At 39.9% G+C, this 14,189-nt stretch overlaps 1 protein-coding gene and 1 long non-coding RNA gene across 10 annotated transcripts in view; both read left to right on the plus strand.

Moving 5' to 3' along the window:
- The window catches only part of LOC146401553 (uncharacterized), an 838,561-nt gene that overhangs the window by 627,822 nt on the left and 196,550 nt on the right, over positions 1 to 14,189 (plus strand). The gene's annotated exons all lie outside the window — the stretch shown is intronic.
- POLH (DNA polymerase eta) overlaps positions 1 to 14,189 on the plus strand; it is a 32,086-nt gene that overhangs the window by 7,076 nt on the left and 10,821 nt on the right. For 3 of the 9 annotated variants that reach the window (XM_084968179.1, XM_021098758.2, XM_021098756.2), the window contains 2 exons: positions 143 to 523; positions 12,308 to 12,477. In XM_084968179.1, coding sequence (XP_084824305.1) covers positions 490 to 523; positions 12,308 to 12,477 — 204 coding nt within the window. In that variant the 5' untranslated portion in view covers positions 143 to 489. The remainder of the gene's footprint in view (positions 1 to 142; positions 524 to 12,307; positions 12,478 to 14,189) is intronic. The other 6 variants (XM_084968176.1, XM_005666042.4, XM_003356630.5 and 3 more) reach the window with 2 other exon arrangements.

A 14,189-nucleotide genomic window follows, 5' to 3' on the forward strand; every position in this document is an offset into this window, starting at 1 on the left:
GTCTCTGTCAAGCCATTCCTCATGTTAAGGAGACCTTACACTGATTATGTGTATTAGTCTATTATGAGAGTGGGGGATGGAGCTGACCGACTCAATGTTGCCTCCACTTATTGCCTACACAAATAACCCTTAAATGTTTTAGGTACCGGGAAGCCAGTGCGGAAGTGATGGAGGTAATGTCTCGTTTTGCCATGATTGAACGGGCCAGCATTGACGAGGCTTTTGTGGACCTGACCAGTGCTGTACGAGAAAGACTGCAAAAGCTCCAAGGTCAGCCTGTCTCAGCAGACTTGTTGCCAACCACCTACATTGAAGGGTTTCCCCAAGGCCTTACAACAGCAGAAGGGACTGTTGAGAAAGGTACTTCCATAGCATCATATTGCTTCTGCTTCCTGCCTTTGGAACCTGCTTTGCTTGGTCACGCTGATCCTTCTTGGATTGATTGAGCGGAAACTTAAACTACAACGTGAATGAATCACAAGGACTCACATGGAAGGATATACAAATTCTCTTATCTTTCCAGGTATATAGATTTGAGAAGCTGTAAAATCTGTATACAATCAAGTTTCTCTTTAGACATAACTAGGGCAGATTATAAAGTTATCAATAGAAGTCTGGCTGAGCCCTTCTATCATTTGTAGGTTAATTTATATTGTAACTTGGTTTCTATGTCATAAGAAGGGTGAGCTATTTATATTTAAGGGGACCTCAAGAAGAGGGAGTTGAGTTACTCAAAATTTCTAATCAGTTCATACATAATGTCATCAGTAGGCTGCTCAAGGCCTCCCTCATTTTATTTTACTTTTCCTCTTCATAGTCATTCCCCTACTCCCTTCCTACTCCACAAACCCTCTGGCACTCATTGATCTATATCTTCTTAAATATGTATATATCTTTTAAAATTGTACAGTGTTGGAATTCCTTTTGTGGTTCAGCGGTGGCTCAGTGGTAACCGAACTTATATCCATGAGGATGTGGGTTTGATCCCTGGCCCTCCTCAGTGGGTTAAGGATCTGATGTATCTGTGGCTGTGGTGTAGGCCAGCAGCTGCAGCTCCGATTCAACCCCCTAGCCTAGGAACTTCCATATGCCACAAACGTGGCCCTAAAAAGAAAAAAAAAATTATACAGTGTTGCTTTGTATGCGTGCTTTTAATTATTTTTGTTTGCTGTTATTATTTTTCCTTTATTTTATTTTATTTATTTGTTTGTTTGTTTTTTGTTTGTGTCCGTGGCATGCAAAAGTTCCCAGGCCAGGGATCGAACCTGCACTGCAGCAGTGACCCAAGCCATAGTAGTGACAAGGCCAGATTTTTAACCCACTGAGCCACCAAACTCCCTTTTTTTCCCTCTATTTTATTTACTTATTGAAGTGTAAGTAATTTACTATTGTATTGGTTTCAGGTGTACAACATAGTGATTTAGTATTTTTATTCTTTATGCTTCATTTAAAGTTATTGTAAAATAATGGCTATATTTTCTTGTGCTGTACAATAAATTCATACTGCTTATTTATTTTTTACATAGTAGTATGTATCTCTGAAACCCCTATCTTGCCCCTCCGCTTTCCCTCTCCTACTGGTAACTGCTAGTTTGTCTTCTATATCTGAGTCTGTGTTGGTTTTGTTATATTCATTTGTTCATTTAATTTTTTAGATTTCACATAACAGTGATAATATACAATATTTATCTTTGATTTATATGTGTGCTTTTTAAATTTGTGCTTTTTAATTACAAACTGTATTGGTTATTAATTAATTTTCTTTCATTGGTGATTTTATAGACCTATCCATGCAGCTATATTTATGTGTAAATGATTCTGTTTAATTACAGCATAATCCATGGTATGGATCTATCAAGTTTCCAGAGCATTTTTCTAGTAATGAGCTCATTGGTTGCTTCTAACTTCCTTCTGTTTATTTTATGAATGTCCTTATGAATCCTCTTTTGGCCTTATGCAAGGGTTTTCCTGTGAAATAGCTTCAGGAGTGGACTGCTAGACCATAGGATATACAAATACACTTAGTTTCACTGCCAGATTGCTCCCAACATCACTGTCACAATTTGTTCTACCTCTGACAGTGCATAAGAATTCCTGTTTCCTCCACATCCTCACCAACAATTGGTATTCTCTAATATTTAAAAATATTTGGCAATGCTCTGGCTATAAAGGGGTATTTTGATGTTTTTGTTTTGTTTTATGTTTCTCTATTCACTAATGGAGGTTGAGTTTCTCTTCATGTACTTGTTAGTCAGTTGAGTTCCTGCTTTTATTAATTGCTTGTTTATAATCTTCACCTAATCTTCCATTGAATTTCATGCTATTTTTTTTTTTTTTTTTTTTTTTTTTTTTTGCAAGAGTTCCTTGTGTATCCTAGTTATTGGTCCCTTGTCTTTTTTTGGTTTTTGTTTTTTAGGGCCATACTCACAGTATATGGAAGTTCCTAGGCTAGGGGTTGAATCAGAGCTGCAGCTGCCGGCCTGCACCACAGCTGCAGCAATGCAGGACCTGTACCGCAGCTCACAGCAATGCCAGATCCTTAACCCACTGAGTGAGGCCCGGGATCAAACCCGCATCCTCATGATACTATTCAGGTTCTCAACCTGTTGAGCCACAATGGGAACTCTGCATTTAGTGATTTTTATTTTTTTATTTTTATTTTTTCTAATTTAGGGCCACACCCACGGCATATGGCGGTTCCCTGGCTAGGGGTCCAATCAGAGCTGTAGCTGCTGGCCTACACCACAGCCACAGTAATGTGGGATCTGAGCTGCATCTGCGATCACAGCCTATGCCACAGCTCATGGCAATGCAGGATCTTTAACCACTGAGCTAGTGAAGCCAGGGATCGAACCCACAACCTCATGGTTTCTAGTCAGATTGGTTTCTGCTGAGCCACAACAGGAACTCCTAGTGATTTTTAAATTAAAAATTTTGAATTATATTTCTAACCTTCTGAGATTTGGAATCCAGTGTGTTTTCCCTATTCTTTCTCATCTAAAATTTTAATTGATATAATATACATAAAGTGTAAAAACTATACACTTTATAGTATACTTTGACTAATTTTTACAAATCAAATCCTCTTGTATAAGCAGCACCTAGATGAAAAAGAAACCAGAATCCCCCTTGCCTACCCTCCCAGCTCTTATCTGTCCCTCCCCCAGCCCCGTCTCTTACATAATCACTGTCCTAATTTCTATTTAGCTCATTTTTGAACTTTATAAAATTGAAATCATGCAGTATACACTTGAGTCTGGCTTCATTTGTTCAACGTTGTGAGATTCATTCATTCTGTTGTATGTAGTTGCGTTTACTCTCACTGCTGTGTAGTATTATATTGTATGAATACACCACAGTTTATCCATTCTACTGTTGATGGATATTTGGGTTCTTTCCAGTTTTGGACTACTAAGAATGCTGCTTCTGTGAACATTCTTGTAAATATCTTTTGGTGAACAAGTATGTGCATTTCTATTGGGTATATGACTGGAAGTGCTCAGTGGTGGGGTTTGCTTCTATTCAGCTTTAGTTTGCCTGTGGTCAGCATTAGTAGACACTACCAAAAGTTTTCCAAAATGGTTCTCTTGATTTATAATTCTAAATTTAAATTTAGCAGCATATGAGAGTTCTAGTTGTTCTACATATTTTGTTTTCAGCATCTTACCCATTTTAATGATCGTATAGTGATATGTTGTGGTTTTTCTCTTCAGCATCTTATCCATTTTAATGATTGTATAGTGAAAACATGTTGTGGTTTTAGTTTGCATGTCTCTGGTATTAATAAAATTAATACCTTTTTATAAGTTTGATGACCATTCTTTCATGAAGTGACTGTTTAAGTATTTGCTCTTTCTTTGGTTGAATTGTCTTATCTCATTCATGTATAGGACTTCTTTATGTATTCTGGATATGAGTTGTTACCAGATATGTATATTGTATCTCCTAGTTTGTGGCTTATATTTCACTCTCTTAATGGTGGCTTTTGATGAACAGGGGTTCTTTTTTTTTCTTATTTTTTTGTCTTCTTTTTAATTTGATCCAGTCTATCTTTTTTTTTCTTTATGGATAGCATTCTTTTTTTTTTTTTTTTTTTTTTTGTCTTTTTGCTATTTCTTTGGGCTGCTCCCGCGACATATAGAGGTTCCCAGGCTAGGGGTCGAATCGGAGCCGTAGCTGCCGGCCTATGCCAGAGCCACAGCAACGCAGGATCTGAGCAGCATCTGCAACCTACACCACAGCTCACGGCAATGCCAGATCCTCAACCCACTGAGCAAGGCCAGGGATCGAACCTGCAACCTCATGGTTCCTAGTTGGATTCGTTAACCACTGCGCCATGACAGGAACTCCTATTTTATGTTATTTTAGAAGCTTTATTTTGCCTCTTACATTTAGGTTTACAATCCATTATGTGTGTGTCTGTAGGGTGTGAGGTAGAGATCAGAATTGCTTTTTTTATTATATGAGAATCCAATTATAACATCCTTCTTAAAGCTCTGCACTTCTCTGTAAAGGTTTTGTGCATTTGTTATATTCCTAAATTGCTACTATGATTTTTGTATTTTTTCTATCACAAGTTGCACTTGGTTATCGATGTGTAGAGGAATGATAAGTGAATTTGGTAGTAAGTTCCTCTTTATTTTACCTATCTGACAAAAACTTGAGATATAATCTGCATGAAAGTGCTTTAATAAATAACGTTTAAAAATATTTTATTAGGAGGTCCCACTGTGGCTCAGTGGGTTAAGAAACTGACTAGTATCCATGAGGATATGGGTTTGATCCCTGGCCTTGCTCAGTGAGTTAAGGATCAGGCGTTGCCATGAGCTGTGGTGTAGGTCACAGACGTGGCTTGGATTCCCTGTTGCTGTGGCTGTGGTGTAGGCTGGCAGCTGCAGCTCCAATTTGACTCCTAGCCTAGGAACTTCCATGTGCCCCAGGTATGGCACTAAAAAGAAAAAAATAGGAACTTCCATGTGCCCCAGGTATGGCACTAAAAAGAAAAAAAAATGTTTTTTCTTACATTAGAATGAAAGTAGGTTAATAAAAAGTTACTTTTGTGGTAATATTAGATCATGAAAGTTCTAGATACCAGATACAGGAGAATCTGGGTCTTATTTTTTAATCAAATATGATGAAAGTAGAATTCAGCTAGATCTCCCAGAACAAAGATTTTGCACCTAGAGGCTTTTCAACACTTTTTAGTAGACATTTTCTAATACTGTTTTTCGTTTTGCTTTTTAGGGCTGCATCCGCAGCACATGGAGGTTCCCAGGCTAGGGGTCCAGTTGGAGTTACAGCTGCCAACCTATGCCACAGCCACAGCAGCATCAGATGTAAGCTGCCTCTGCCCTCCACCATAGCTCAAGACAATGCCAGATCCTTAACCCACTGAGCGAGGCCAGGGATCGAACCCACAACCTTATGGTTCCTAGTTGGATTTATTTCTGTACTTTTGATAAGGGCTATATTTAAAATAATATATCCATTCTCCCTTTCATATGTAACATGTACTTTTAGAACTATTACTTTGTAACATTATTCTTAATTAGAAGAGCTCGTTTGGTAAAAATCTTTGAATGTTGGACATTAACCGAAAAGATACAAATCTATATAGCAAGTTAGCTTCTTCTAGGAGCTTGTAAGGGCAGTCTCTTGTTACTTGTAGAAACAATATAGATTTGTCCAGAAAAAGCTCTAAGAGATTTTCACTTATTTCTAGTTACAGTGGTGAATTTTCCACGGATTTCATGTTTTAAAGTAAAATGTGAGGTGTTAAATAGTTGTATGACCGCAGATCTTTTAGTTCTTTAGAGAGAATACAGTGGACAATGAAAATGTGCCACTAGGAGGTGAAGTTATGGTACATTTTCCTTTGTTGATCGATTATTATTTATTTTTTTCTGGGGCCAGAGTAAGGGAGGTTTTTTGGGGGGCAAGGTGTTCTGTTTTTATTGTTGGTGATGGCTCTTTCTTTCTGACTTAGGTTTGTGTACTACATTTTATCATGTGGCTAATTTTTTAACATAAATATTTGGAATTGGTTTTATAATACTTTATATTATTTCCTTTCTTCTGCTGACTTTTGGTTGTGTTTGTTCTTTTTCTAATTCTCTTTCTCTTTTTTTTTAATCTTTCCTAGGGCCACAACCACGACACATGGAGGTTCCCAGGTTAGGGGTCTAATCAGAGCTGTAGCCACCAACCTATACCAGAGCCACAGCAACTCAGGATCCAAGCCGTGTCTGCGACCTACACCACAGCTCATGGTAACACTGGATCCTTAACCTACTGAGCAGGGCCAGGGATCTAACCTGCATCCTCATGGATACCAGTTGGGTTCATTACCACTGAGCTGCAATGGGAACTCCAAATCTTTGGTTCGTCAAGGGTTTTTTTGAGGGCTGAATGCCCTTTTGAAAACTTGTTGAAGTCTCTGAACCTTTGCTAGTCTATGAAAAATACGTATTTATATATAAGACAGTTTTGCATGTGGTTTTCAGGCAATACTCTGAAACCCACATACCTCAGAATAAGACTATTATACATTACATTGGTTTTTAGGGGGCAGCTCATTGTTGAAGAGCTCTCTGGTGAAGATGATGATACATACCTTTGTTGGTGGGCAAATGTTACTTCAAGTCAAATAGATGGACATGCTCCTCTTTCTTCTACTCTTATGTATGTTTTTATATAAAATGGCAGTGTTTGTAAAGAAGTCTTATTTCTGTATGAGGAAATAAAAGATAGATGTTAAGGAAGAAGTTGCTTTATTATTGTATCTAGTTTAAATATTAAGCTTCAGGAGTTCCCATAGTGGCGAGGTGGTTAATGAATCCGACTAGGAACCATGAGGTTGCGGGCTCAGTCCCTGCCCTTGCTCAGTGGGTTAACAATCTGGCATTGCCATGAGCTGTGGTGTAGGTTGCAGACGTGGCTCAGATCCCGTGTTGCTGTGGCTCTGGTGTAGGCCGGCGGCTACAGCTCCGATTGGACCCCTAGCCTGGGAACCTCCATATGCCGTGGGAACAGCCCAAAGAAATAGCAAAAAGACAAAAATAAATAAATAAAAATAATTATTAAGCTTCATATGCAATGATATCATCTTATTTATAGTCTTCAGAGCAGTGCAATGTCTAAGAAATGATTTATGATGATATTTCATCTCATACTCTTGAGTCTTCATATGATGTGTGCAATGGAAAAAAAAGCATATAACAGAAATTAATTGATCTAAGTGCATCTATCCTCTCAAATTATTTTTCATAGGTGTGACATATTTCAAAGCTAGGAAAAGAGACCAAGTATTTTTAATATTTTGATATTGAAGTTTCCATTCAACTTTACTGTTCTGCCTCTTAATGGGTCCTATCTGCCATGTTGCATTTGCAGCTTTGGATTTTCTGTTTCTGAAATAGTCATGTGTGGAAATTGTAAATAGTAGGATTACTTAAAAATAATACTCAAAAATTACCAGAGTGAAAACTTTCCCTTCAGGCCATTTTGTAACTGGTTTGTGTTATCTAAAGAACTCAATTGTTCGCTCCTCCTTTTGCTTCCTCTTCATTAAGTAAATATTAAACATCTGAATGCATATTGCAAGAAATAGTTATGTAGCAGTATAAAAAATATAAATCAACTGTCAGAGAAGAGAGTTGTAAGAGTTGGATAGATTGTTTGCAGGCTTTGAAGAAGTAAGTTTCCATATTGTAAGAGGGCCTTTGGAGGGAGTTCCCATTGTGGATCAGCGGAAATGAATCTGACTAGTATCCATGAGGACGCAGGTTCTATCCTTGTCCTCTCTCAGTGGGACCTGGTGTTTCCATGAGCTGTGGTATAGGTCACAGGCAGCTCGGATCTGGCGTTGCTGTGGCTTTGGCATAGGCCAGCACTACAGCTCCGATTTGGTTCCTAGCTTGGGTACCTCCATATGCTGCAAGTGCAGCCCTGAGGAAAAAAAAAAAAGAGGGCCTTTGGAGAAGGTGCCCATGGCTAGGCTTTGAGAGCTGTCCTCTGCTGATAGCCAGCAAGAAAGTGGGGGCCTCAATCTTACAGCCACAAGATAACAAATTCTGCCAACAACCAGAGGGAGCTTGGAAGGCATTCATCAGCTCATAGCACAGAGGAAGGCATACCTCTTATCAGTACAGGCAGGGACTTCTCTTTTGTAGTATGGTCTCTGGAGTTGTGGACCATAGCTAGAGGTTTATCAGTTTAACCTGAAGTTTTGGCACAAATTACCAATGTTCACTCTTATGATAGTTTTTTTCAACTTTGTACTGGACGTACAAGATGGCATAACAAGAACAGTAGAGGAAATAAAAGAGGTGAAGGAAGAAGTAAACAAGTGACATGACCATTCAGGTGATATGGCCATGTTTATAGAAAATCCTGGCATTCTCACCACGGTGGGTTAAGAATCTGACTGCAGTGGCTTGGGTCACTGGAGAGGTGCAGGTTCTATACCCAGCCCAGCGTAGCAGGTTAAAGGATCTGGCATGGGCACAGCTGTGGCTTGGATATACTCCCTGGCCTGGGAACGTCCATATGCCGTGGATGCAGCCATTAAAAAAAAAAAAAAAAAAAAAAAAAACCTAAGGAATCTACCCCTCCCTAGGAAAAAACAAAAAAAATAAAAACAAAAAACCCTACAATGAGTAAGATTAGCAAGGTTACAGGGGACAAAGTCAATATGCAAAAGTAGGTAGTATTTCTATATATTAAAAACAGGAAGGTGAAATTTAAAAAGCAATAATAGCATTTGCAATAGCATGAAAATCATGAAATTAGAGATATATTTAACAATACATGTGAAGAGCTAGTTCAGTGAAAACTACAAATCATCTGAGAAAGAAAGACTTAACACTACCTCATTTTAAGAATTAACTATAGGAGTTCCCGTCGTGGTGCAGTGGTTAAGGAATCCGACTAGGAACCATGAGGTTGCGGGTTCGGTCCCTGCCCTTGCTCAGTGGGTTAACAATCCAGCGTTGCCGTGAGCTGTGTTGTAGGTTGCAGACGCGGCTCGGATCCTGCGTTGCTGTGGCTCTGGCATAGGCCAGCAGCTACAGCTCCCATTCGACCCCTAGCCTGGGAACCTCCATATGCCATGGGAGTGGCCCAATAAATAGCTAAAAGACAAAAAAAAAAAAAAAAAAAAGAATTAACTATAAATTTCCAATAACTAAGGCAGCATGGCATTGTATGAGACATACAGATGACTGCGAAGAATAAGAAGTACATGTATAGATGCCAGCATTTTTTTGGTCAGCTGATTTCCACAACGGTACCTAGATACAGTCAATAGGAAAAGGAAAAGTCTTTTCTCAGCTCTCATGGACATTTTTCACCAAAAAACTGAACTGAATCTTCTTTCCTCTAATTCATCTCAGTGTTTCAGAGAACCACCAAAATTTTATAGATTCCTTTTATCAGAGTCTATCAGAGAAGGCAAGAAGTTCCCACCATGGCTTAGCGGAAAGAAATCTGACTAGTATCCATGAGGATGCAGGTTCAATCCCTGGCCTTGCTCAGTGGATTAAGGATCTGGCATTGTCGCAAGCTGTGGTTTAGGTCGCAAAAACGCCTTGGATCCCGTGTTGCTGTGGCTGTGGTGTAGGCCAGCGGCTATGGCTCCAATTCCACCCCTAGCCTGGGAACCTCCATATGCCGCGGGTGCAGCCCAAAAAAAAAAAAAAAGGAGAGAGAGAAGGCAACAAAGGAATACTGCTCATCCTCTGTGGTCCTATTCCATTGACCCGGATACAGAGTAACGGGATTGCAGCATTACCTGATCCAGGAGGGCAACAATAACAAAATCTAAAGCAGAGAAAATTTAGCTTTACTAGTTAAGAAAAAGAATCTAGAAAACCCCACAATTTCAGTAAATTACTAATATTTTTATGTGTCTCAAACCTAGTACTGATAAGTTATTTTAAATGAAGGATGTTATATTTGTTCCTAATGTGTGTGAGGCACTGTGCTAAGGAGCTTCATATAAGTGTACATAATTTACATACATGTTCATACAATCATACATACATACTTACACTTTTTTTTTTTTTTTTTTTTTTTGCTTTTTAATGCCGAGGTGCGGCATTTGGAAGTTCCCAGGCTAGAGGTTGAATCAGAGCTACAGCTACAGCAGTGCCAGATCTGAGCCACATCTTCGACCTGCATGGCAGCTCATGGCAATGCCGGATCCCCGACCCACTGAGCGAGGCCAGGGATCAACCCACATCCTCATGTATACTAGTTGGAGTCGTTTCCAATGCACCACAACGGGAATTCCACATAGACATCTTTTTAATTCTCACAACAATCCTATGAGGTGTAGTACTCATCCTCATCTTATAGACAATAAAATCAAAGCTTAGATTATGTAGCTTACTCATAATCACTTAGTAAATTGTGAAGCCAATATTTAAACCCAGCCTGACTGCACAATGTGTTCTTTTAATAATTATACTTGTTACAGATTAAATCTTAGCACCCCAAAGTTATGTAGATTAGTTGGAAAGGACTTTTTTTTGTTGTTTGTTTTTGTACTATTTTTTTTTCTGTCCTTTGTCTTTTTAGGGCCACACCCACAGCATATAGAGGTTCCTATGCTAGGGGCTCAGATCCCGTGTGGCTGTGGCTGTGGCGTAAGCCAGCAGCAGCTACAGCTCTGTTTCGATCCCTATCCTGGGAACCTCCATGTGCCACAGGTGCAGCCATACAAAGACAAAAAACACAAAGAAATTGTAAAGATAAAACAGACTTGGAATTAGAAGATAAACCAGCTATGATGAAAAAATAAAGATCATTTAAATAAAAGGGGCAGGGAGTTCCCGTCTTGGCGCAGTGGTTAAGGAATCCGACTAGGAACCATGAGGTTGCGGGCTCAGTCCCTGCCCTTGCTCAGTGGGTTAACAATCTGGCATTGCCATGAGCTGTGTTGTAGGTTGCAGACGCGGCTCGGATCCCGCGTTGCTGTGGCTCTGGTGTAGGCTGGCAGCTACAGCTCCATTTAGACCCCTAGCCTGGGAACCTCCCATATGCCGTGGGAGTGGCCCAAGAAATGGCAAAAAGACAAAAAATAAATAAATAAATAAAAATAAAAGGGGCAAATAGTCTTCAATATCAATTTAGAGAGTTGGCCCCTTTATTCTGTAGGTGTGAGAGAGTCAGTAGACGTTTCGAACAGGGCATAAGATTGATAACTGGCATTGAGAATGCTTAATTTGTGGGCATTGTTTGGAATGCATTCAGGAAAAGGGACGTTTATGGCTGACCTAGGCAAAAATGAAGAAAACCTGAATAAGATAGGGTGGATTGCAATGGATATGTGAGATATTTTGAAGTGGGCTTTGATAACTAAATAAAGGGAAAATGAAAGAAAAGAAGTCAATATTAGATTGTAAATCTTTAGTAGAAATAGGGAGTTTTGGGGAAAGAGAATCTTTGAGGAGGAAGATAGAATAAAGGTTGACTTCAGTAGTATTTTGTTTGATACCATAATGAAAAATTCAAGGAAGTTTTTTTCCATAGGGAGGTAGAAATAAAGGATTAAATTTAAGAGTTTGGGATAGAGATTAAGATTTGAATGTATTTAACACAAGCAAATTGAAACATAAGCCTGTACCCAACCCATTCACCAAAAAAAAAAGTATCACACACACACACACACACACACACACACACACACACACACACACACACGACACACCCACAGAAGAGGAAAATGTTGCTCAGTATCCATGGTTAAGGTGTTAGAGGAGGCAGACAAGCCAGCAAAGGAAGAAGCAGCAGTCCTCAGTGGTTGGGAAATACTTTCTTTTATGTGCTCATTTTTTTCCTCTTCTCCATACATGTGAGCCTTCAGTCTACCTCTCCAGGATACTTTGAGTGTATCTTCTTGCCTTCTTCAAATATCTCTGCTTTTTTAAACCAGCATGTGTATATGCCCCATGTGCCTAACTTCTTCATTATGTAATACTTTTAAAATGCTTTTTCAAAACTGTGACTAGGAGTTTCCGTCGTGGTGCAGTGGAAACAAATCCGACTAGGAACCATGAGGTTTCTGGATTGATCCCTGGCCTCGCTCAGTGGGTTAAGGATCCAGCGTTGCCATGAGCTGTGGTGTAGTTCGCAGACGTGGCTCGAATCCCGCGTTGCTGTGTCTCTGGCATAGGCCGGTGGTTACAGCTCCGATTAGACCCCTAGCATGGGAACCTCCATATGCCATGGGAGCAGCCCTAGAAAAGGCAAAAAGACCAAAAAAAAAAAAAAAAAAAGTCTAACTGTAACTTCTCATCTTTTTTAGAGGAGATGCGAAAACAAGGCTTATTGCAATGGCTTGATTCTCTTCAGTCTGATAACACCAGCTCTCCAGAACTACAGCTCACTGTGGGAGCAGTGATTGTGGAGGAAATGAGAGCAGCCATAGAGAGGCAGACTGGTCTTCAGTGTTCAGCTGGAATTTCACACAACAAGGTAAAGGCTAATAGTAGATTTCAAAGAGAAACACATCTGTAGTTAAACACAGCAGTGATAGAAACTAGAAACCAAAACTTAAAAAAAAAAAAAAATACAGGAGTTCCTGTCGTGGCTCAGCGGAAATGAATCTGACTAGCATCCATGAGGACGAAGGTTCGATCCCTGGCCTCACTCAGCGGGTTAAGGATCCGACGTTGCTGTGGTGTAGGCCAGCAGCTACAGCTCTGATTCAGAAAAAAACCCGGCAGGGATAGATACGAGTGGGGCATTTATTACACGTATACTTTGAAATGGGTTTCTATTTAAACTTTCATGAAGACCAAATAAAAACCTACATAATTCTTTAACATAGGAATTGACATTGCACAAGTACTGTCCTAAGAGGCAGGCTCAAAATTTTGCTGAAAATGGTTATTTACATAAGTTGTATCCAAGGTATTTCCTTAATGACTCAACTATCCAAAGAAAGGAGGAGGCTAGTCTTTGAATTTTATGTATGACCCTATTTCTTTTCACTTGTTCTATATTCTAGTATTGGCATTTCTTATGTGGAGTTGCCTGGGTGTTCTGTGCTTTTGTTCTGTGCTTTCTTTTTTTTTTTTTTTTTTTTTTTCTTTTTGTCTTTTTGCTATTTCTTGGGCTGTTCCCGCAGCATGTGGAGGTTCCCAGGCTAGGGGTCCAATAGGAGCTGTAGGCACCGGCCTACGCCAGAGCCACAGCAACGCAGGATCCGAGCCGCGTCTGCAACCTACAACACAGCTCACGGCAACGCTGGATCGTTCACCCACTGAGCAAGGGCAGGGACCGAACCCGCAACCTCATGGTTCCTAGTCGGATTCATTAACCACTGCGCCACGATGGGAACTCCTGTGCTTTCTGATTAAAGTGCAGTGTGGGCCTGGGACCTTCATCCCTTTCAGTCTAGGCTCAGTAATGGGGCAGTGGCTGACTATCCTTGGCCACTACCTCTGTGGTGAAGAGGAAACTTGCCAAACTACTCAGCTAGTTTTGGGGGTTTTTTTCCAATTAGGTGGAGGGAGGGGAAACAAAAGTCTCAATGTAGTTATTTAAATTCCCCAATGAAGTTAAATTCTCCAGGGAATATAAAGAGTGATTTTATACTTTTCCCACCATTGAAGTACCTTATTCTTTGAAAAGACTTCTTGGGAGTTCCTGTTGTGGCTTAGAGAAAACGAATCTGACTAGTATCCATGAGGATGCAGGTTCGATCTCTGGTCTTGCTTAGTGGGTTAAGGGTCCAGCATTACTATGACCTGTGGTGTAGGTCACAGATGCAGCTTGGATCTGGTGTTGCAGCTACAGCTCTGATTCGACCCCTAGCCTAGGAACCTTCATATGCAGTCCCCCCCCCCAAAAAAAAAGACCTCTCAAGGATTTTTTTCTATTTTAAAGTCTTATTTAGTATAAAAAGATGTTTGCTATTGCATAATGATTTTCAGCCCAGTCTTTAACATAGATACTAAATTACAGTAATCTATATTAAATCCAAGTTTCAAAATAGACTAACCATTAATGAAGAAATGTAAATAGGAGTTCCTGTCATGGCTCAGTGGTTAACGAATCTGACTAGGAACCACGAGATTGCAGGTTCGGTCCCTGGCCTTGCTCAGTGGGTTAAGGATCCAGCATTGCCATGAGCCATGGTGTAGGTCGCAGACGTGGCTTGGATCCTGCATTGTTGTGGCTGT

This window comes from Sus scrofa, chromosome 7 (assembly GCF_054392235.1).
Source record: "Sus scrofa isolate SSC_HxYL_T2T_F1_AM1 chromosome 7, Sscrofa_HxYL_maternal_Yorkshire_Landrace_v2.0, whole genome shotgun sequence".
In the NCBI taxonomy this organism is placed as follows: domain Eukaryota; kingdom Metazoa; phylum Chordata; class Mammalia; order Artiodactyla; family Suidae; genus Sus; species Sus scrofa.